The sequence below is a fragment of the Musca domestica genome, unplaced genomic scaffold (assembly GCF_030504385.1).
Source record: "Musca domestica strain aabys unplaced genomic scaffold, Musca_domestica.polishedcontigs.V.1.1 8, whole genome shotgun sequence".
Taxonomy (NCBI): Eukaryota; Metazoa; Arthropoda; class Insecta; order Diptera; family Muscidae; genus Musca; species Musca domestica.
The window spans coordinates 8,243,413-8,268,668 of NW_026712409.1; the positions used below are offsets into that span (position 1 = coordinate 8,243,413).

Consider the following 25,256-nt stretch of genomic DNA (forward strand, 5'->3'; position numbering starts at 1 on the left):
TGGGTGGAGGTGCGGGATCTGTGAAGGGGAAAAATAATAACAATTATCCTTCCAAAGTTTTTTTTCTTGCACTTCACTTACCACTTTAACTCTTGTATGGCCTGTTCCAAGGCCTTAACCTTACGTTGTCCAATGTTGGCGGGTAATTTCATTTTTTTTGATCGCAGCGATACCCCCGAACCCCGCAGATCGGCAAACTTAATGCCACTGGTGCCCACTTCTATGGCATTAACAACCGAATCCACCTTCGATGGTCTGGGTTGATGGTGTATCTTCTTTTTATGCAATTTCTTTTCATATTTTACGTGCATTTTGGGCATTTGTGGCAGCATCACCCTGCTGATCGGCCTGCGAATGAGTTTCTGCAAATCTTGTGTCTTACGCTCCCTCTCCTTTTTACGTGCCTCAATTTTGCGCAATTCATTTAGCAGATTTTGTTCCTCCTTCACCTGTTGGCTGGTGCGTTCAAAGAGTTTCTTTAACTGATCTTTGCGTCGTCGCTCATGTCTATATCAAAGACGAAGGGTTTCTTGTCGCCAGCACCAGCTCCGTTGTTGGCATTTTGTCCCTTGGCCTTTGAAAGGATGCCAATTACTTCGTAGTAGCGTTCCTTGAGGTCTTCAACGCTTTTCAGGCCAAACTGCACGCGATCCCAACGATCAGCCATGATTATGAAACGCAAATCGAACCTAGACAAAATAAAAATCTTGATTTAAAGCGATTGAATGTAAATGCATATCTTCTCCCCTCTTGGCCAAATCAACAAGTGATCGGTCTGCTCCTTTGACCATTCTGGGTATTGGTCTGTAAATGTTGATTATATTCCGCCATGGTGTACTGGGGTATTTCCAACTGTTTGTTGAACTTGGCAAAGGGATATGGCATATCCTTCTGTTCGTCATTTATCCTACGCCAGTGGTGAAACAGCGCCATCGGTACGTGCTGGATTCGAAAATGGTGCCCATTCCCATTTCCGTACCTTTTTCATACCCAAGCGAGCCTTGACTTGTTTGTACCCCGAACCAATGCCCAAGGCAGTGTCTGTGGGCAACAATGGCGGTGCATCTTGTTGTCGTTGTATAGCAGGCAAATACCACGATTCATGCCCTCCGGACGTTTGGAGGCACCTTTAGTTCTGTAAGAATGGAATGGTTACAAGTTTACACATTTCTCATCCAATCGTGCTTATTTTCAAAGTTCCTCTTTTTGGTGGCCAAAAATGAGTCCCTGGTTATTTCTGGTGTCGCCGGACGTTCAATGTCCAAATATCCCTTACATCCGTTGTCATTTTGTTAATTTTTTGTTGTTTTTTAATTAATTAATTAATTAATTAATAATTTGTCGGATTTTGCCTTAGAACAAGCCAATGTCAATTACCAAACCGACGCCACCGAATAACGAGTAACGAACAAAGGTCACTGCACTGTGGCAACACTGAAAAGAAAGACAGCACAGAGAGAAAATCGATAATAAAGATGGGAGTTAAAAGGGAAAGGCCGACAACACAAGTGGAAATCAACAAAACGGCCGACAACACAAGTGGTTTGAACACATTCACCAAAGGGGCGCGGAACCAGTTTCGGTTATGCGAATAACCGACTAGATAATCGCTTGTCAACACTGGACTATGGCAACACTGAAAAGAAAGACAACACAGAGAGAAAATCCGAATAAAGATGGGAATCAAAACAAAACGGCCGACAAAATATGTTGTTGAACTCATTCACCAAAAGAGCACGGAACTAGTTTCGAATAGAGATAGGTAAGTCGACTTCCGATTAATCGAATAATCAACTTTCTGAAGTTCTGAAACTCGTATTCGACTATGGACTATATGGACTATTCCAGGACTGCAAGGATGTAAAAGTTTTTACTGTGATAATCTATTTTCCCTTATGATATCTTGTAAGATGGTTCACAATTTTAAAAAAGACATGCATTTTTAAACATTGTTCCCTATTACGATGTTTTTCATTCCAAAATTTCAACTCCATAATTGGTTTGACAGCTCATTGTACCAGCAGCTGTGTTGATGTGCCTACCTGTATCATTTTATCATGGTACCATGGTAGAAGAATACAGGTAGTCTCATCAACGCTTGGGAACATTGATATGTCAAAAATTATAAATGCTTGGTTCAAAAATAAATTGATTTTTATAAGTTTTCTTATACGGCGCCAATCGGAAGTTGTTATGATACGTATTTTTCAAAAATTTGTACAACTTTTAATTTTTCATTCAACATTTTCAATTTCAAAATTGGTTTGACAGTTCATTGTCCCAGCAGCCGTGTCGATGCGTTTACCTGTATTCTTCTGCCATGGTACCATTGAAAACAAATGCTTGTTCTTGTTCTATGTCTTACACTCATTCACTGAAATTGATGGTCCCATAGCCATGAGCTTTTGCATACATCTCTTTAAGGGCATAATTAGTGGACTACGTAACGTATATTATTGCATCGACATTTAAACGATCATTTTCGGATTTTATTAAAGATTAGATAAGATAATAACAGTAAAAAATTTTGATAATTATCTGCATAGTTTATATTCATTTCAGTTCTCAGAGTTTCTCGTATTAAACATTAAAACATATGTTTTCCCTTTTAAACCTGGGCTACTACTTCACTTGCAATAACACTTTTTCTCTTTAGATAAGAGAAGCATTGTTTATTTCGTAGAGGGAGAGAGCCTGCACGTGTTATTTCGGGACTGAGGGTCGACGCAAACGTTATTTCGTTAAATTTTTAATAAAATATTAAATTGAATTGATAAAAGACTGAAAAAATACAATTTGTGATAAAAAAAATAACTAAAATTATAATTGAAAGTAATAGAAATATATGCAGATATCATGGAATTTAAAGAAAGCAAAATCAGACAAAACATACAGCACCTCGTGTCGCTGATAGAAAACCAATGTGAACAGAAGAAATACCTTGAGGCATTTCTTCAAAAGAAGGTATGTTTTTGTTTTTTTATAAATTGTACGAAAATATTAATAAACTATTTTTACAGCAATTGCAAGAAAACGATGTTGAGAATCTACTCAAGTTTTTAAGTTCCTCATTGTTGGAGGAGAATCTAACAGTTCCTATAGCATTGGCCTTTGAAGATTGTTTGTTGTTGTTGGTAACAAATGCGATTGCTGATAATGATGTTCAGGACGGCATCATTTGCGCTGCTACCGGTGAAAAATTTCTTGAATACCAATGCAAAGCCGTGGCCCTAGCCAAGCTCATGCATTTATCCTTAAGTGTAAAAAGGTAAGGTTGCAAGACACTGATCACGTTTTAGTTAAATCTTATTGAATTACTATAATTGATTTCACATCATTTTAGATACGCCCTCAAATACTTTTCCAACAAGCCGCAATATTTTCCCAAACACCTTTGGATAATGGCGTTACAAATAAAAAATCAAAAACCCATGTTGAACCTTGCCCAATGAAGAAACCATTATCAAAAGCTGTTATCATCTACTCAAAGCCAATGTTAATTATTTCAAAGAACTATGGAATTGGTCTGATTTTATTGAACGTTATTCAACATGGTCCATGATAAAACCTCGCTACTGAAGTTGTATATAAATCACATTTTGGCCTTACTTACAATATGAGTCCCCAGAAATTACGTGCTCTTAATGCTGACATACCGGAAGAGTTGCTTTTGGAATTTGATCGAGATTTGTCAACACTCAGACCCAATGCCAGCAAAAACTCAAAACCAATGATACACAACTAGACGACTCCAAACGTATTATAAACATAGATTTGAATTCCTCCCTGGTTACGAATATTGAAGGTGTACTTTTGCCAATTTTCAATAGGGCCAATTATGAATTCTATTCGAAAACTGATGGTCTCCATGATAAAATTGTACGCGTTGATTCAACTAAAGTAAATCTACGTAGCATTGCCTTGGGCACCACAGCTGGCAAGGCAATATGTTTGTCCGGACCAGTGGGTTGTGGTAAAACCACATTAGTGGAATATTTAGCCCGTAAAACTGGTAGAATATGCCAAAACAACAGGAAATTGAAATGAAAAAGATTCCAAGATTTTATTGTCAAAGGAAAATCAACAAATGGTCACTCGAACATACCCAAGGTTGGTGCTAACGTAAAACTGCCGAGCCTATGGATTTTATAAAGGATGTCAATGATACATGAAGGGAACCAAGGGTTCGAGGCAGAAAATGGTTTGTTCGTGTACAGTTTGGGAGATCAAACCGATTGCAATAACATTGCTGGGTTCAATATAACGGTACAGATGTACCGGAGAATTTATTTGGTTGCCGGCGTATTGACACAGGTATGCAATTTAACACTCGTTGTCAATTTCCTATTTCATTTCATCTTCTTCCCTTGTAGGCTGTGATGAATGGCTACTGGTTTTGCTCTTGGAAGATTTAGACAGTGCCACAACGGATACATTTACAGTCCTAGTGGTTTGTTGGAAAACCAATATCTCAGTGTTCCGGCTTCAGAGACTGTGTAAAGATCGCTCCCGGTTTCCAGCTTTTTGTGACAGTGAGGTAAAATCATTTGCGCCCATACCGAAGTTCCATATAATCTAACCCCTCTTTGCACCTTTACAGAAGCAGCAAATCCTCGTCAAATTCTTCCACAAAAGGGCCCTGTTTTCGTTGTTGGAAAAATACTTATACACCATCAATATTTTACCTCTATCTCGAATGAATTGTGCAAAGTGGGTAAGCACGAACTATACCAAATTGGCAACCGTGGCCAATCGCATTGTTGATGTCTTCCTCACATTCTCCAAAGGCAATCATGATGTTGCCGATAATCTACGCCAACAAGAGACCGAAGATCGTGCCAATACTACGGAACAATATCTACAATTACCTCACGAGAGAGATAAATTTAAATTCAGTTACCAATTCTGGACGTTTGGTGTCCACGCGGGATTTAATTAAACTCTGTCAAAGATCAAATCCTGTATTCTCTGTAACCAGTGCGGAATGTGCTTATTTTGTGTTTCAAAATGCCGTCGACATCTTCTGTTCCTATTGCCTCACAGCAAAGAGGAAAACCAAGCTAATACGAGTATCGGTGCCAAGTTGGGTATCATACAGTCGCGTTGTGAACACTTTGCCGAAGAATATAAGCCGGAGGTGCAATTGCAAGCCGATCGAATAAAGGTGGGTCGGGCTGAATTACAGGCCGCTCACCAGTGGAAGAGATCAACACCTCCGTCAACGGAAAGGGTAGAAGAACAGGCTATTAAACGTTTCAAACTTTCCAATGGCTCCGAGAAATCAATAAGCCACTCGGCAAAGAGCTGCCACTTTTTCATTTACACGTTTAGCATCGTGCTTGTTGGAACGTGTAGCGGTTTGTGTGGCAAATGCAGAACCCATACTTTTGGTTGGTGAAACAGGTGTGGGCAAAACTTCATCGGTGCACTATTTGGCGGAGAGGACCAAGCACAAATGGGTTGTCATCAATATGAATAATCAATCGGATGTTTCGGATTTGGTAGGCGGCTTCAAACCTGTGGACTTGGCCTGTGTCATTGCCCCGCTTCGTACTGAATTTGAAATACTGTTTCGCAAACCTTAATCAAACCAAAATGAGGCATTCCTAACGAATTTGCATTTGCTATAATCAGGCAATTTCTCGGTGGTGGTGAAGCTAATGTTGAAGATCGGCCAGACGGTCTTTGAAAAGTCCGAACGTAATGAATTGAGAGAGAAAGATTTGCTATTGCTGCCCCCGCTGGTTAGATTTGAAAATCAAATTGCACAAACTCAACAATCAGCTGAACAAATCGATAAACATTTCCTTTGCCTTTATTCCGGGATCCTTGGTGAAATGTATCAAAACGGTGATTGGGTGTTGCTTGATGAAATCAATTTGGCTTCAGCTGAGACATTGGAATGTCTGTCGACAATTCTTGAGCCTGAGGGTTCAGTGGTGTTGTTGGAGAAGGTGACTTTATACCCGTCAAGAGACATCCAGATTTTCGTATATTTGCCTGTATGAATCCCCAATACAGATATTGGCAAAAGGATTTGTCCGTGGGAATACGTAATCGTTTCACGGAATTCTTTGTGGATGAAGTATCTACCGAGGCGGACTTAAGTCTGCTGATATCTGACTATCTCAGTGCCACTGGCATACAAAAGAAGAGTGTCATGAACATTGTAAAGTTGTACAAGAGACTAAAACAATTGGCAAAATTGGAACTGAATGATGGTCTGGGCAATAGGCCAGTGTATTCCTTGCGTACCCTATGTCGTTCTTTGGCCATATGTGCCAAAAACCTTTGCGGTTCGATCGAGAGAAATCTTTACGAATCTTTCTGTTTGAGTTTCTTGACACAGCTCGATCCCGTGTCGCACAATGTGGTAGAACATCTGATAAAGGAGGCAATGTTGAGCAATGCCAAGGCAATACTGAGCCAAGGTATACCCAAGCCTGGAGAACAATACTTGAACTTTGAAGGCTATTGGATTCAACAAGGACCCAAGGAATTAGAAGAATGCAGCAGTTATATTTTGACAGACAGTGTCAAAAATAATCTGAGAGATTTGGCTCGTATTATCTCGATTGGAAAACTGCCCATTCTGCTGCAGGGTCCCACTTCGGCGGGTAAGACAAGTTTAATTGACTATGTGGCCCGTCGCAGTGGCAATCACTGTTTGCGTATCAACAATCATGAGCACACTGATCTGCAGGAATACATTGGTACCTATACAGCAGATACATCGGGAAACTATCCTTAAAGAGGGTGTTTTGGTACAGGCCATGCGTAATGGCTATTGGATTATCCTGGACGAATTGAATTTGGCTTCAACGGAAATTTTGGAAGCCCTTAATCGTGTGCTCGATGACAACAGGGAACTATTATACCCGAAACACAAACTGTGATCAAGGCTCATCCCAATTTCATGCTCTTCGCCACCCAAATCCTCCTGGCCTATACGGTGGTCGTAAGACACTATCTCGTGCCTTTAAGAATCGTTTTATTGAATTACATTTTTCCGACATTCCACGCAACGAATTGGAAATCATTTTGGAAAAGAAGTGCCTTATACCACCCTCGTATGCCCGCAAAATGGTATCCTGTATGGTGGATTTGCAAAAGAATCGAAAGACCACAACGAAGAATGTTTTCACCCTGCGTGATCTGTTTAGGTGGGGCATACGTTACACATTGGCGGATAAGAACTCTTGCAGGATAACAATTATGATTGGAATCAACATTTAATTGAGGAAGGTTATTTGGTGCTGTCAGCCAAAGTTCGCAGCCAAATAGAAATTGAAATAATTGAAGAAGCTTTGTTTAAAAACTTCAGGAGAAAGATTGATTTGTCCAGGCTGTTTGATGCCAAGACGGATGCAAATCCTTCTCCCGTAACCAAAGATATATTGAAGCCATTAGAAAGTTCACCCAACGTTCAGATATTGTTTGGACTCGGAATATGTCAAGAATGGCAGTGCTAACAGCCAAAGCTTTGCAGTTCGATGAGCCTGTGTTGCTGGTGGGTCCTACAGGTTGTGGCAAGACCACTGTGTGCCAGATATTGGCTGCAATTAGAGGTGTCAACTTGAGAATACTCAATTGCCACATGCACACTGAGGGAGCTGACTTTTTGGGTGGTCTTCGTCCGTGCCGCTCGCAAACTGAGGGAGAGAAAACTCCAATGCAAAACTGTTTGAGTGGACCGATGGCCCCTTGATTCAATGTATGCAGGAAGGTTGCTACTTCATGGCTGACGAAATCTCGCTGGCTGAAGATTCTGTTTTGGAACGTTTGAATTGTGTTTTGGAACCGGAACGCACGGTGCTCTTGGCTGAAAAGGGAGGTCTCACAAAATCCTCCAGTGATACGGAAATTGTTAGTGAATTTTTGGTCAAGGCCAAAGAAGGTTTCCAATTCTTGGCCACCATGAATCCCGGTGGAGATTTTGGCAAAAAAGAACTTTCTCCAGCCCTGCGTAATCGTTTTGCTGAGATTTGGTGCCAACCATCTGACTCACGGGAAGACCTCATACAAATCGCCAGCAATTGCATATTGAATGAACAGAAAGACCTGAACCTGGACAAGAACGAGGTGATAAAATAGCCTCGTTCATTGTGGAGGTGGTGCTGTATATGAAGGATGTTATAGAGAAGTTTAAATACTCTGTACGTGATATTCTAGCCATGGCCAACTATTTGGTGAGAAATAAGTCCCTCAGCTTCCCTGAAAAAGCAGTTTTTGGCTTGGAAACTATTTTCTTGGATGCTTTGGAAATGCTGACCAACGACAGCATGGATAAGGTAGAAAATCTACGTCTGCAAATCCTGGAATATGCCATCAGGCAGGCCAATGTAATACTCAAGGAGAAATTTACCCTAAATGAGTTGAAAGAGAAAAAAGGAATCAGTGTTGAATACACGGAGGACAATCGATTTGGTATTAAACCCTTTTTCATTGAAACTAATCTGCAACAGCAGGGAGAAGTTGTGACAAAGGGCCAGGATTTCCTGTTCGATGCACCCACCACCAAGCAAAATCTCTTCCGTTTGTTGTCGGCCTTGTCATTGCAAAAGCCCATTCTGTTGGAAGGTCCGCCCGGTGTGGGAAAGACCTCCATTGTAGAAAATGTTGCCCGGGCCATTGGCTATAATATGTGCGTATTAATTTGTGTGAACACACCGACTTGGCAGATCTGTTTGGTACCGATCTGCCGGCTGAAGACAATATTTTGAACTCACAACAAGAGCAACAAGGAGAAGGTGCCACAAAATCCCCTCAAATTGGCTCATTTGTATGGCGTGATGGTCCCCTTTTGTCGGCCCTCAAAGCTGACCACACATGGATTCTGCTGGACGAATTGAATTTGGCCCCACAATCAGTGTTGGAGGGTCTCAATGCCATATTGGATCATCGTGGTGAGGTGTATATACCAGAACTGAATAAAACATTTTCCCTCAACAAACAGACACGAATCTTTGCCAGTCAAAATCCCCTGAAACAGGGCGGAGGACGTAAGGGTTTGCCTCAATCCTTCCTGAATCGTTTCACCAAAGTCTATGTAAGGAAACTTACTACCGAAGATTTGCTGCATGTCATCGAGGGCAAATATCAGTCACATTTTGCTGAATTAATGCAACAATTTGTGGCAACTTTGCCGGCAGATAATGCCGGTGTCTTAAAGGGCAACTTATTTGATATCCACAAAGCTTTGAAGACCAATTGCCCAACGAATGGAGGAGATACAGATGAAATCACTTTCGATATAGCTTTGCGTTTGGTACGCTTCTCGGAAACCCTAGATCGTGGCATTACCACCATGGAATTCGGCTATCGGGGTGGTCCATATGAAATCAACTTACGTGATATCTTGCGCTGGTGCGACTTGCTAATTGGTCCCAAAACGGGTTATACTGTGCAAACGCAAATGACATTCCAACAAAATTTCGATAATTTCCTGTTGGTGCTCTACGAACGCATGAAATTGGTCTATTATCAGCGAATGCGTTGCGACCAGGATAAGCAGTTTATACGCAATGCCTTTGCCCAAATATTCCAATGTGATGTCGATCATTTGAATGAGATCTCTGAGGATGTGAGTCTCTATTGGACAGCGGATAGAATTTATATCAACGATATAGTCCTGGAAAGGGATACAAATCCTTTGCGTTCTTCGAAAGATGCCAGCGGTGAATCGTTGCCATTGTTGTTGGCCTCTCAACGGGAAACGTTGAAGAATGTCATTGAAAGTTTGCACATGGAAAAACCGGTACTGTTGTGTGGCACCACCGATTCAGGAAAGACGAAAATTATTGATGCCGTCTGTTGTCTATCGAATCAATTGTGTAATACGGATAATATTGATGATTCCGTAACGGGAAGTTTTCAACAGGTTAGTTGTGCATCAATTCTCGAATGTACTGTACACACAAAAGTATACATATATTTCATTTTTTCCGCTTTGCAGATTGATTTGAATCGTCATTTGGAGGAAATCTCAAAACAAGTAGAAACCATATATTTGCATTTCATACAAGAAGCGATTCTGGACTCAGGATCAAGCTCCTCCACTAAGCGTATTATTGAGGTCTATGATTCCTGGAGCAATTATAGTATTTTATCAAATTCCAAATGTGGTATGATATCCAATGCAATCAAACACATTTCATTACAAAATTAAAAACTCTTTTCATTTTTTATAGAATTCCGTTCAAAATCTGTTGTATCCGAAGAATTAACCATTTACCGCAAACGTATAGCCAATCTAAATAACTGCATCGAGAAATTATGCCAACATCTAAGCAGCACAAATGAGAAATCTTTGGGTGTTTTAAAAAATCTGCAAAACCTGCTGCTGCTTCTCAAGGCTCATGTGGAAAATGCCGATACCTTAAATACCGGAGGCTATTTCGAATGGGTTGATTCGCAAATAGTACGTTCTTTGAAATACGGCCAATACATCTCGCTGGAACATGTGAATTTGTGCTCCTCTGCCGTTTTGGATCGTTTAAATCCTGTATTCGAACCCAATGGCTGTTTGATGATCTCCGAAAAGGGCGTTTCCAAAGACAGTGATCTCACAGAGATTGTCAAAAAATCACCAAATTTCCGAGCCTTCCTGACAATAGATCCCAAAAATGGTGAACTCTCAAGGGCCATGCGTAATCGTTGTGTTGAGCTGGCATTGGCCGGTAAAGATTGCCTGGATGTTGATGACAAACGTTTGTTGGTTTATAATCAGGGCATCTACGATTTAAATGCCATCAATACCCTGATTGCCATACACGAGGGAATTTCCGAGCTGACCGAAATCAATAACTTCAGTGTATCTCATCTAATACAAATGGCATTCTTGGTGGCCTCCTATCAACGCATTGGCTATCAAATACAAAGGGCAATTTATGTTAGTGCCATGGAGGTATATGTCTATTCGGCCCATATTGATTTAATGGGTTATGGTTTGGCATATTATCAAAATAAACTAAGAGAAGTTGTGGCGGAGCAGTCACAAAAGTATGCCGCCGCAGAAACAGAAGAACAACAAGGAGAAGACTATCTCCAGGATGTTTTATTAAATTGCAATGACTTAAATGAAATGGCAATGATTAAATTGCAATTGGTTCCATTGCGTATCGCCCTGAAAACAGGTATTACATCTAGCCAACAACTGAAGGCAGTTTTGCAAAAAGTATTTACTGGATTCTCCCAAACAAAAATGGAAAATGTACAACTGGGAACTCTTTTCAAATATGTTGTTTACATTCTATACGAAACCAGCTCCCTAAAGGATTTAAAACTAAGACACCTGATGCTTAGTCAGTTATTGGGAGAAAATTATCCGGAATTGAAACAACTATCAGATGATTTATATGAAAGCATACAAACAGGTGCTCAAGAACTGGGTATCTCAGCAGCAGCTTCAAAGGACCTACCTTGGAACCCGAAATTATATCCACGTATACGCGACTATGATATGGAAACTTTGCGTCTATTGGATAGCAAATCCCTGGGTCTTAGTTCAACATTAATTGTTAAGACATTATTACATGACATTCCCCATGAAGCGATCAACAAACTAAGCAACATCAATGCCATTACATATTCCCAAGCAGTGGTCAGCAGAACCATAACCGATAAACTAAACAATGAATTTTTACAAAACTATTCGTTATTAATGGATAATTTGCAAAAGGTTTTGAAGAGTTCTTTGATGAAGCAGCAAAACCACCTCGATATGAAGTCATTTATTGCCCTACACACCGCGGTGTTGTGGTTTAATCGTCTTTTGGAGACTTCCAAAGGAAATGTTTTCCACAACAAAGAAGTCAATGTCGATTTGATGGATAAACTTCAATTACATTTCAAATGGTTGGATAAAAAATTGTGTAAAAATATTGAAAAACTATTGCCCGCGGACGAGGCATTGCAAGCATTAAAGCAGAGCTTGGAAAATGTGCGAAATTACATTGAAAGCGTTAAACATCCGTTGAATATTGTGCGTAAACTCTATGCCAAACAACTAATGCAGTTCCAGCCGTTTTATAGAGAAGAGCAGGTAAGTGGATCATTTGAACACGTTTGGAAGTCGTAAATCTTTTTATGCTCCATCCCACATAAGGGAGTTTACAAAATTTTAGAGAGATAAATAACCCAGTCAAGCTTTCTTGAATTGAGTGCCCCGAATCAGTATCATTTTAGGGAATAAAATGACTGTTAAACTAGGTTAGGTTAAAGGACCTACAATTGTCTTAACGACAAATGCTTCACTTGGAGTCCTGATAATCCATTATGTTCATCCTTAATAAGAGAAGAAACAAGTAAAATAGTATCGGTCGGTTTATGCCGACAGATGTATACTCCCAGCCTTGAGTTATGATTATTCAAACTGTTGACCCTTTATGGGGGAGGTTCTGAAGCAGACCAATGCGTATCTGACCTAAGACTGATAAAATATTACAACGTGCCAGATTTGGACTATATTGACTCCTTCTTATACTTTATACGAGATATGTGCAAATTTTTGGAAAATGTGGAGATAAGCGTGAGGTATCAGTTATAGCGGACCATTTTCTAATACAGATAATAATATGTGTATGTACAACATTTGAAGGAAAGAGAACATTAATGTCCACTTTTATGCGAAATCATAAATTCCGATCAATTATCTATTCATAACAGATTTCTGGTTAAGAGACATAATTAGATATAACAAATTGTATAGAATCGCCGATTTGTTTCGCAAGTTATGACAGATATGGGAAATTGTGACCCTTTTTGGGTGAGGTACCAGATATCTAGCATCTTCACGACAGATGTTGCGCTAGCAAAAATATTTGGATGTGTAAAATTTTAAGAGAGTTGGCGTTTTGCGTTTTGTTTTTCAAAAATTTGAACTTATTGTGGTGGAAGTACCAGGAAGGGTTCGTCGATATATCCCATCTTCCCAGCAGATCTTGTGTTAGTAAAAATAATGGCATGTGTGAAATTTGAAGAGAACCGGATGCTTATTTCGGATTTTATGATCGTTTTGGTTATTCAAAATTTTTACCCTTTGTGGAGGAGGTACCTGAAGAAATTGTTCGATCCCTACCATCTTTATAGCAGATCTTGTGCTGATAGAAATATTGAGATATGCCAAGTCTGAATGGAATCTGATTTTAATTTGGAAGCTTTCCCCGATTTCCGATGATTCTGCCTAACATCAGTCTACTCTATGAGTAGTAAGGGGATACGACCAAGTTTTGAAAGAAAAGTATGGATAGATTTGTCCTTCATTCATATAGGCCTACAAAGTAGTGTTGGCTGATGTCGGAGGTGATTATTCCGATGTTGACAATAATTAACCTTTCTAGAAAGGAGGAAACATTAATCGGTCTTTAGTCCTTTGGAAGTGGATACCTTGGTTTCCCAGATTAGGAAATATAAGTGATAAGTGACGTTCCCTTTTTCTTGCATTTCCCATATTACCGAATCCCCAGACTTGAGGTGTTTTGTCTTCGAGTCTTAGTTATTTTTCCCAATTTTTTCACGCGGTGCAGGGTGAAGAAATTATAATACTATCTCTTCTTCTTTTTTTCGCAGATACATTTGTTTAGCATTGCCCAACAAATGGATCAATTACTCCAATTGATTCCCCAATATGGAAGTTTCTCCGCCGATGATGTGGCTCGGAAGTTTTCAATTTTAAATGACGATAACAGACGCAAATTACATGCCCTGCTACAGAAACATTATCGAAAATATGATTTCTCAAAATTCAATGAAATCCACTTGGATGGAGGTGAGGGAAGCTTTGTAGCAGAAAATTTGAAGCAAGAATTGCAACGTTTTATTAGCAATTGTTCGCGGGATGGCAATAATGAGAATGACGATGATGCTGAAATCATCTCCCCCGAAGATATTGTTGCAATTGAGGAAGAATTGAAAAAATTGGTCTCATCTCTACACGTTGAACATCCCGATGAAATGCAGGTTGATCAAGTTCTGGAGAAGCCCCAAGAAATTGATTTATTAATTTTGTCATTGAGAGAATTCTATTTGGTCAAGTATTTCATGGGCATTTTATACAATACCCGCTTGGAGCAAATCCCCCAAGTCAGCTATGAATACTGTGAAGAAGTTGTTAGTCTTAACAACAATTCGTTGGCATTACTGAATACCCTTAATTCCAAGGAGTATCAGATGTATCGCCAAATGTTACAACAACTTGGAGACAATTTGATTTCAGCTGAAAACATGCAGCATATTGTGAAATATTTAAATGGTGGCTATCGCCAGTTTACCACACTACAAAGATTGCTGGAGAATGCTTTGATAACTCTGCAAATGTCCAGCATAAGTTCCAGGGGCAATTTTATGTTAGCTTTACGTAATAATGAGGATATTTCCAGTATAAATGCCTACCAAGGACCCTGTGTGATAAACACCTTGTGTGACTTGCTTTTGGCTCCAGATGGTGGCTTTAAAGCGGTGCCACTTTGTAACTTGGATCTGTGGCGCAACTCTTTGGAGAAACTTAATCAACTGATTTGGCATAATTCCTCAATGATGTCGTTGAGTTATTGCGGCCTAGAGAATGTTGCAAAAACAGCCATGGCCAAGGCTAAACGTTTAATTTTGGAAATCGACTATGTCCGGGAAATGGCAAAAGACAAGGAAGTTATGAATGCCAACAATTACATGATGGGTTTCCAGAAACTCTTTACAAAACTTAAGGAAGAAGTTTCGAGGAAACAGGAGACACAAATGCCAGCTATTCACAGATCCCTGGCAAATCAACAAAAACAATTTGCTGCCGGAATTTTGACTACCCTAAGTGGTGCCTTGGAATTGTGTTTGCTCACCTTTACGCCTCTAATAGATCCGGTGGAGAAGAGTCGTTTGAAAAACAATTATCTTTTGGAGGATATTCAATGCCTGCTGACCATGTCCGTGGCCTATGAATTCCTAAGAATTCCCATGAAATATAAACATCTTGGCCAAGAGATATACGACTCAATGCAATTAAACATTGAAGAGTTAAAACAAAAACAAAGTAAATTTGAGGAAAGAGTTGCCCTAAGGCCCAATAAGTGCCTGTACACCAATTTGGTTAAGGATCTCAATCATTTCCTCAGTACCAATTGTGATCCCAATGTTTTGTACAATTTCATTGAAAGCATAGAACTGATTTGGTCACAACTCACATTGGAAGCGGGGCCACATGTCAGCCTTAAATCTGTAGATGCCTGCAATGAAATAATAAACAAATTAGATTTATGGCTGGCCAATTCCCAGCGTTTCATCCATCACACCATGAAACCCTATTATGGTCATTATCAAGACTTTATGCAGCCCATACAATGTGCCATTAATCAATTGAGTTTGGGTTTCGCTAACCTTAAAACCAGTCTAACGCAAGTCAAAGAAGCCATGCTGCCCTCATCCACCAATAGGGAGCAACTCAACAATGTCAATGCCAATGGAAAACTGCATATGGTCTTGGATAACATTATGGAGTTCCCCAGCACCCAAACATTGGCCATTTACAATGTCAACTCCTTCAAGGACATATTACAAAATCGCTGTCCCATTTTTAGTATTTTGAATGAAATACCCGGAAGTGAAAGGGATTATTTCGCCTTGCTGAAAGCCAAGTTGTTGGAACTAAAGAATCGTGTAAATATTTCCAGTATTCTCAGTGAGGAGCTGTACCGGGAGTTTGATTTCGCCTTTAATATCATCAATCAAATATGGCAGCAGGAGGAAGAAAGGAGACGCCAAAAGAAAAAAGAAGACGAAAGCCTGTATGCCACAAAGACCAAATGTCAAGATGAGGATGAGGAATTGCAAGAGCTGCAGGAAATTGAGGAAATGTTCCCCACCGGATTGCAAGAAGATTTTGGCGAATTTGTGCAAGAAGACACCCTGGAGAAGGTCATGAAATTGGACAAAAAGAAAACGGAGAAACTGAAGGATTTAAAATCGCCCATTGTTAAGGATGAAGACTATGCTTTCATAGCCAATAGTTTTGCTGAAATTTTAATCAGTTACTCCCAGGCCTACTATCATCAGCGCAGCAAGGCTACAGAGAAATTAGATTTTGTGGAATATTTCCAAAAACGTTTGGCAGTATTTTCACGTATCTACAACAACTATCGGGCAGCTGTTAATGAATGCATGGATCAGCAATGCTACAACAGTTTTTGCTTCAGCATCAGCCTTCAACAGGACCTGCTGACCGATAATTGCAACTACAAATTGCCACAGAAGCAACACACCTACAATTTTTACAAAGATTCCAATATAACGGGGATTCTCAACTGCACAGATGTGTTGACGGCCATTGAAGAACGTGTCGACACCGAGTTGGAATTATATCCCGAACATGCCACACTTTTCGATATCAAGAGGATAATTGCCCGCATACGCCTCTTGCCATCGACGGCCTCGGTGGTACGTTTCAATACCGGCTTCCAGTTGTTGAGACAGAAGGTGGCCCAATGGAATGAGGTGGCCCATAAAAATAATCATCTCAAAGCAGAGGAACAAGAAATTGCCGAATATGTACAACGCTGGACCCGCCTCGAGTTGCAATTCTGGCGCAATTGCATGTCTCAAACAGAGGAGAAAGTGGAAACCTCAGCCTATAAATATTGGTTCTTTATTTACAATCTTTTCCAAGAGTATTTGGCTGGCTGTGAACTGGACAGCTCTCTGAGTAACATCCGGGATGCAGAAAAACGTTTTGCCGATTTGGAGACTCAAGAACCAGAGGACAACAACCCTTCACCAGTGGGGGCGCCGGCGGCGACAACGAAAGTGGATCTTAAAGATATTCTGCAAATCCTTAGACAATTTGTGGAATCATCCTGTTATGGAGATTTTGAGATTCGCTTACAATTATTGTTGGCCTTTGAATTGTATCTACACAACTCTCTGACCTATTCCCAGGAGAAGCAGGAGGATGAGTTCCATAAACTACAATTGATATATGGCCTACGCAACCTGCAATTGTATTTCTCACAATTTAGCAAAGAAATTGTGGAACACAACAAGGCTGTAAGGGGTCCCATCGAAAAGAAACTAAAGGAATTGGTTAAAATCGAAAGTTACAACAAAGATTTGTCCTATTTCAGTATGCGAAACAATGTGGCCAGGGTTCATCGCAATCTGAATAAATTCCTCAAGGAATATGAAAAATTGTTGAAAGAGAAAATAACAGCCGTATTCCAACCCCAGGATGCCACAGCCAAGGATTACAATATGGCCAATGATAAAGGTAAGGATTTGAGACAGGATTCAACGATACAATATTGTCGTGTGGATGGCAAAATGTTTATGCTGGCACAGAAATTGAAACCTTTTGGAAATTCGGGAGAAGAGGAAAATGCCACCAATACCTCCTCTACACTCTTGAATAAGGTGCAAAAGCTCTTCAACACATCGAGAAATGTGGTTAAGGAAACGGTTTCCAATGCCCTGTATCCCAGATTAACCATAGCCCTGGATACATTGCTAAGTGAGCAACTGGAAAGATGTGAACATTTACGCAATCTCACAGTGGACCGCAGCAAGGAGCGTCCCAAACAAGTTCTCGAGGCCAAATCCATATTACAACAAAAACGCAAAGGTCTCACCGATCTCTTTAAGATTCTCAGCAATCTGGGGTTGAATTACAAGACCGGCTTGCTGGAATTACAAATGCGTACCGAGTTTGAGGACTTTACCCTGCCAGCCTTTTGCATAAAGACCATGTGCCTGCACTTGGGCAAAGCCAAGCAACGTCTACAGCCACAAATGTTGCAATTGAATGAAAACATCGATCTCTATTTCCACAAGAGTGTATTCAAACTGAAACTTTTGCAGAACATAATGTTGACGCCTCTGTCGGAATTGGGTCCACCCAATATAGAACGCATTAAAGGCTTTGCGGTGGATTTCTTTTTGTTGGTACAAAACCAAAGGCAGTTACTGGCCCAGACAACCAAAAACATCTACGATTATCATCAGACCTTGCAGCAACTCAAGCAATTGGAAAGCATACATCAATCATCCAATGACCATCAATTAAGCCGTCTGGATTTCCAATCTCTTAGAGATCAATATAACACCCTAAAATCATCCTTTATCCGAATCCGTTATGTCTTCGAACAATTTAAGCTATTTTGGAATTGTGTTCCCAAAAAGCAGCAACCCGAAAATGCCTTATTCCAAGGAAACAACCTCTTGTTGCAAAACACTGAGCAATTCAATGCCATCCAAAGTCATGCCCAACAGATCTTGAAACTCGGCAAATCCACATTGAAGGAAATGCTGGAAAATAATCATGAATTCCTTTGCCAGGCAAGGTTACAACACTATCAGGAAGCCCACCAAACCATTCAAGACACAATGGCAAGTCTGGTGAAATGCTTTGAAATTGCACCCAAGGAATTCATGCCCATTGCCAAGCCGTTAATTGATTTAAGTAACTCTTTGCAAGAAACAAAGGAGCATCTACAAACTCCCACATCATCCTTGTCCTTGTCTCTTACCGAGGATATCAAGGAAAATCATTTGGAAAATATAACCCCCGAATTGGAAAACATTATTCACTCCATTTTAATGGCATTGCAAAAACTCTACAAGAAATATCCATCAAAATCCGCCGCCGAAGACACAAATAACTCGCCCAAGAGGAAGGAGGAAGACGCCGAAGATGATCTGCAAGAACCACACTTGAAATCGAAAATCTATAAGGAGCTCAAGGATGATTGGCTGACAATGCAGGTGGATGTCATCAACACCAAACTCTCTAATATTCTACTAAATCTCAAGCTGACCCAGCCCTCGGCGGAAAAAACTACAACTCATACAGCAGCTACTCTCAGTTCAGCCGTTACTGGAGCAGTTCAATTTAATGGCCGAATATTATTTGCTCCAACAATTGGGTGCCCATAAAATCTCCGTTAAAATACTCTCCATTGTCCTGACCGTTTTTGTGGAAATTTCCACCAAAGGTTTCTGTGTTCCCCAAGACCTGATGCAAGATGAACAGGGCGAACAGAAGAAAGACCAAAAGAACGGTGAAGGTTTTGGTTTGGAGGATGGAACGGGCGAAAAAGATGCCTCCGACAAAATTGAATCCGAAGATCAGCTGGAAGATGCCAAGCGACCGGAAGACCGCAAGGAAGAGCAGGACAAGAACGAAGATCAACAACAGACCAAGGAAGAAAAAGGCATTGAAATGAGTGAAGACTTTGAGGGTAAAGCCGAAAAACCTGATAAACCCGAAGAGGATGACAGTGGAGAATCCGAAGACGAGGAGGAGATGAACAAAGAAATGGGAGAAACTGAGGAAGGTGCGGAAAAATTGGATGATCAAATTTGGGGTGACGACGAAGAGGAACAAGAGGAGGAGGAAGAAAAGGATCTCGAAGAAGAGGATGACGGCAAGGGGTCCAAAGATGAAAAAGATTCCCACAATGATCTAAATTCCAAGGATGAACAGGCCAAGGACAGTGAGCAAAACAATGAAGAAGAAACCGGTTTGGATTCCACCAACGATCCCAAAGAAGATAAACGAAAACAACAGGAAAAAGATATTGAAGACATGAAGGATCAGGAGCAGGATGAAGAACAAATGAATCCCTATCACAATGAATTGGAGGAACCACCAGAGCCAGAAGAATTTGATATGGGTGATATGAATATGGATGACAAGGAGGAAAATGAACAGGACGACAAAGGCGGTGAAGACAACAATCCCTTCGATATTGACACCATGAAGGAAAATATGCCAGAACAGGAGGAAAAATCCCAAGAAAATGGCGATGAAAATCAGGAAGAGGAGAATCCAGAAAAAACCGAAGACGATAGTGATGACTCAGATGACGAAACAGGAGAGCAAAATCAAATGAAAGAAGATAAATCTCAAGAAACCCCAGAGGAAGAGGAAGAAAATGCCGAAGATGAGGCAGAGCAGCAAAAAAGAGGAGAAACTAAGGACGAGGAAGAAAAACCCAACGACGACGAAGACCAGACCGAAGAATCCAAAGAAGAAAAACCTGAAAATTATGAACAATCCAAGGATAAATCAAGCAAGGAAGAGAATGTCCAATCAACACCCGACACCGAAGTAGATGGCAGCAAAGATCAAATGCCGGCTGAGCAAACGGAAAAGGATGTACAGCAAGAGCAGACAATGGATGAACAGGATACCGGAGAGGAGAAAGACGGTGTGGGTCAGGCAGAAAATGATGTAAGTAGTTCAGTAGTTCTTGGGCACTGTAAATTTCACTCATCTCATTTCATTATAGACAACTGATGGTGGCCATCAAGGCATTGCCGAAACAAAGGAGACCGCCACCCAAGAGGAACGTAAAAACGAAAGAAAAACAGAGGAAAAACGCCGTCAGGGTCAAACAAATGAAGAGAGAACCTTAGGTGAGAGTCAAGAACTTACATTTTTTTCACCTGTTTCGAAGCTAATTCCGATTCTTATTTCATAGGCGAAGCTGAAAAGAATAAAATCAAACAATTGAAAACCATTGATAAGCTCAATGAAAAACAACAGGACGATAATGCCAAGGACAACGAAGAAGACGACCAAGAAATGGAAGCTGATGAATATCAGCATGTTAAAGATCCAAAAGCCAATGACAAAACCACACTGGACAATGCCACCGAGGAGCAGTCAAAGAAAATGCAACATCTCGAGGATGAAGAGAAGAAGGACGATGACGAATTGGAGGGTGAAACAAATGAAAATATGGATTTAGATGAGACACCAGCTCCCCAGGACGAACAGGAGGAAAATCTGGAAGAAATGTCTGCCGAAAAGTTGGAAAAGAATAATGATAAACCATCGAAATCATCGGAGAAGACTAATGAACGTGCCGAAACACAAGAAGAAATGGAAATTGAGGGCGAAGTTGTACAGACAATTACGGTGCCGAGGAGCAATGATACCACAGCCCACTGCAAGTAAGTTGTTTGAATTTTTTTGGTGTTGTTTAGAAAAATCAACCTTTCGACGCCAAGTAATAAGATTGAATTGCGACTCTTGAGACGGGATAGGAGCAAATTGAACACGTTCTCGATAACCTCAAAAAGTGGTTCAAAAGTTTCTGCAGAAACCGGACAAAAATATCCGTACTCCTTGCACCGGTCATAGAGACGGTTTCTGCGAGGAAGTCAACACTTGAGCCGAGGCAACTACTCCTGGACAGAAACGCATTTAGAAACTCTATTTTTATACCTTCAGCCGTACGGCTAGACAGGGTATATATTATTTGATACGGCCAAAACGTGTCTCATTAGACCCTAGGTCCCTTTGGACCAAATCCGTTTCAAAACAGTTCGAGTCAATCTAGCGATGTCCGTATATCTGGCTGTTGCGAACTATCGAAGGGAGTATCCGATTTGATCCAAACTTGGTACATCGTAACATTATTTTCAAACTTTGATCGAGATCGGAGATTGGCAATATCGGTCCACTCCTTCTGGTACCTCCCACACAAAAAGTAAAAATTTTCAAAGAAAAAAAATTATTGCACAGAAAGAAAACAGATAATCCGATTTTGCTCCAACTTTGCGAATCCTAATATTTGCCTCAGTAATAGGTCAGGTGCGAAAATGGACAATATCGGTCCACTCCATCAAGTGCCTCCCCCATAAAGGGTTAAAATTTTGAAAAATTATAACTCCTATAAAATGTGATGTAAGTGTCCGATTGCCTTAAAATTACACACATCACAATATTTTTATTGACCCAAGGTCTGGTGTGAAAATGGATTACATCAGGTCCACTCCTTCTGGTACATCCCTAAAAAAGGGTCAAATTTTTGAGAATCCATGAAACTCATAAAACGCGAAATTAACATCCGATTCCAATCAAACTTGGAACATCTTAATAATTCCGATCACACAATATCTGTTATAAACATGGTAGAGATAGGACTATTCCTTCTGGTACTTCACCCACAAAAGGTCAAAGTTTTGAATAACCAAAACGATCATAAAATCCGAAATAAGCATCCGGTTCTCTTCAAATTACACACACCACAATATTTTTATTGGCCCAAGATCTGGTGTAAAATTGGGATATATCGGTCAACCCCTACTGGTACCTCACAAAGGGTCAACATTTTGAGTATCCATGAAGTTCATAAAACATGAAGTTAACATCCGATTGCATTCAAACTTGGTACATCTCAATATTTCCATCAACACAAGATCTGTTACAAATCGGGCCATTTCTACCGGTACCTCTCCCAGATAGGGTTCAAGATTTTTGAAAAAAAAAACGCCCAAAGAAAGTGAGGTAGGCATCCAACTCTCTTCAAATGTGAAGATGTTATATATCTGCCAACCCGTTCAGGTAACTCACCTTCAAAGGCTGACAATTTCCAATACTTATATCTGTCATAACTTCCGAAATAAGTCGGCGGTTCTTTTCAACTTGCTATATCTAAATATTTCTCTTAACCAGAAATATATGAATATGTAATTTATCGGAATTTATGGTTTCGCATAAAATTGGTTATAAATTTTGCACATACCAATATTTTTATCTGTACTAAATGAAGTATGAAAATGGAATAGTTCGGCCCGCTATATCTGGTACCTCACGTATACTTCCACATTTTCCAAAATTTTGCACATATCTCATATAAAGTGTAGGAAGTAGTCGATATAGTCCTAATCTTTCACATTTTAATATTTATATCAGTCTGAGGTCAGATAGGAATTGGTCAATATTGTCCAACTGCTTCGGAACCTCCTCCATAAAAGGTCAACAGTTGGAATAATCATAACTCAAGGCTGGGGGCATACGCCTGTCGGAAAACCGACTGATATTATTTTACTTGTTATATATTCTTTTAATTCTAAATGTCTTCCCATTATTTACAGCACTGAATTACTCATAAACGACACTACAAATGTTGAAGATATGACAACAGCCGAATCGTTGGAATTGAGAAAGCTGTATCAACAACAAGTTACCTCCCAAAAACCCGTAAGTTTTCCATAAAAGGTATATTTCTAACTCATCTCTAAATTAATTATTCTCCCTTACTTCCACAGTCCGCTGCCACTAACGATGACCAAGAGTCATGGCAAGTGATATCGAATCGTATGACACAAAACGCCCGAGACTTGTGCGAACAGTTGCGCTTGATTTTGGAACCCACAAAATGTACTCGTCTAAAGGGTGACTATCGCACTGGTCGTCGTATAAATATGAAGAAAATCATACCCTATATTGCATCACAATTCCGCAAGGATAAAATTTGGTTGAGACGAACAAAGCCGGCACAACGTGATTATAAAATTACCATAGCCATTGATGACTCGAAATCAATGCATCATAACAATTCTAAAACACTGACATTGGAAGCAATATCTTTGGTTTCCCAGGCCCTAACACTGCTGGAAAGTGGTCGTTTAAGTGTGGTATCATTTGGTGAACAACCACAAATTTTACTAAATCACACCGAGCAATTCGATGGTCCTAAACTGGTGAATTCTTTGCAATTTTCACAAGATAAAACCAAAATTGCCGGATTGTTGGATTTCATAAGGACCGTGAATGCTGAGGAGGGTGCCATGGGCAGCTCAGACAATGGTCTTTTTGAAAATCTTTTATTGATTTTAAGTGATGGACGTAACATATTCAGTGAAGGCAAAATGAAGGTAAATAATTCGAAAAACAAACACCAAGAGAATTTTTTTTTCATTTGTTTGTTTATTTTCCAGGTCAAGAATGCCATTAAATTGGCGCGACTCCAGAGAATTTTCCTGGTCTATATTATTATTGACAATCCGGATAATAAAAATTCCATTCTGGATATCCAAACCATGGAAATGTTGCCAGATAAACGTATCAACATTAAATCGTATTTAGATGAATTCCCCTTCCCCTACTATGTTATTGTAAGAGATCTTAATCAATTACCTTTAGTTTTAAGCGAGGCCATGCGTCAATGGTTTGAAATGGTCAACAGTGAACAGTAAAGATTTTTACAAATTGATACACAAGTTAATCTTTTATGCAATAAGTCTGTAAATTTGTATATAAATAAAAAAATGTTTACATTTTGTTAACAAAAATTTAAAATGAACCAAACAGTTTCGAATGAGTTACTGCATCCAATTATCTCCAATTTTATGCGGAAACACATATTCCGATTAATTACATATTCATATCAGATTTCTGGTTAAGAGAAATATTTAGATATAGAAAGTTGTAAAGGATCGCCGACTTGTTTCGCAAGTTATGATAGATATAAGTATTGGAAATTGTGAGCCTGAGGTACCGGAAGGGGTTGGCGGATATACATATATCATCTTCACAACAGATCTTGCGTAAGCAATACAATTTGGATGCGTGAAATTTGAAGAGAGTTGGATGCTTATTCCACTTTCTTTCAGCGTTTTGTTTTTCAAAAATCTTGAACCCTATGTGGGGAGGTACCAGGAGAAATGGTACGATCTCTACCATCTTTATAACAGATCTTGTGTAGATGGATATGTTGAGATGTTCCAAGTCTGAACGGAATCGGATGTTAATTTCGTTTTTTTATGAGCTTCATGAATATTCAAAATTTGACCCATTGTGGGTGAGGTATCAGAAGGCGTTGGCAAATATATATCATCCTCACAACAGATCTTGCGTAAGCAAAAATATTTGGATGTGTTAAATTTGAAGAGAGTTGGATGCTAATCACATTTTCTTTGTGCGTTTAATTTTTCAAATATCTTGAACCCTATGTGGGGGAGGTACCAGAGGAAATTGTCCGATCTCTACCATCTTTACAACTGATCTTGTGTTGACGGAAATATTGAGATGTGCCAAGCATGAATAGAATCGGACATTAATTTGGCGTTTTATGAGCTTCACGAATATTCGAAATTTTGACCCTTTGTGGGGGAGGTACCAGAAGGAGTGGAACCATATATTCCATCTTCTCACCAGTCCTTGGATTAATAAAAATATTGCGATGTGTGTATTTTGAAGAGAACCAGGTGCTTATTTCAGATTTTATAACCGTTTTGGCTTTTTAAAATTTGATCCTTTGTGGGGTAGGTACCAGAAGTAAAAGTCCGATCTCTACCATCTTTATAACAGATATTGAGTTGATAGAAATATTGACATGTGCCAAGTCTGAATGGAATCGGATGTTAATTTCGTATTTTATAAGCTTCATGAATATTCAAAATTTTGAACCTTTGCGGGGGAGCAAAATCGCAAAGTTGGAGCAAAATCGGATTGTTCTTTCTTTCTCTGTGCAGTAAGTTATTTT

General features: G+C 39.8%; 1 protein-coding gene and 1 pseudogene across 1 annotated transcript; one reads left to right on the forward strand and one right to left on the reverse strand.

The window, feature by feature from the left end:
* Positions 1–77: 77 nt before the first annotated feature.
* LOC131806567 (DNA methyltransferase 1-associated protein 1-like) lies at positions 78–2,322 on the reverse strand (annotated as a pseudogene).
* Positions 2,323–2,825: 503 nt separating this feature from the next.
* LOC101897077 (midasin) lies at positions 2,826–24,070 on the forward strand. The gene is given in 35 exon segments (XM_059130799.1): positions 2,826–2,964; positions 3,021–3,269; positions 3,344–3,373; positions 3,439–3,549; positions 3,552–3,609; positions 3,612–3,713; positions 3,746–4,135; positions 4,374–4,442; positions 4,445–4,480; positions 4,483–4,537; positions 4,601–4,634; positions 4,637–4,876; positions 4,878–5,031; positions 5,034–5,289; positions 5,291–5,729; positions 5,731–5,842; positions 5,845–5,949; positions 5,952–6,741; positions 6,743–6,870; positions 6,873–6,929; positions 6,932–7,192; positions 7,195–7,380; positions 7,383–7,645; positions 7,648–8,082; positions 8,085–8,640; positions 8,643–9,880; positions 9,956–10,124; positions 10,191–12,043; positions 13,570–18,794; positions 18,796–20,209; positions 20,268–20,394; positions 20,460–20,934; positions 22,864–22,969; positions 23,038–23,646; positions 23,710–24,070. Coding segments are annotated over 35 exon segments (16,698 nt in total). The 5' UTR covers positions 2,826–2,856; the 3' UTR covers positions 23,968–24,070.
* Positions 24,071–25,256: the final 1,186 nt, after the last annotated feature.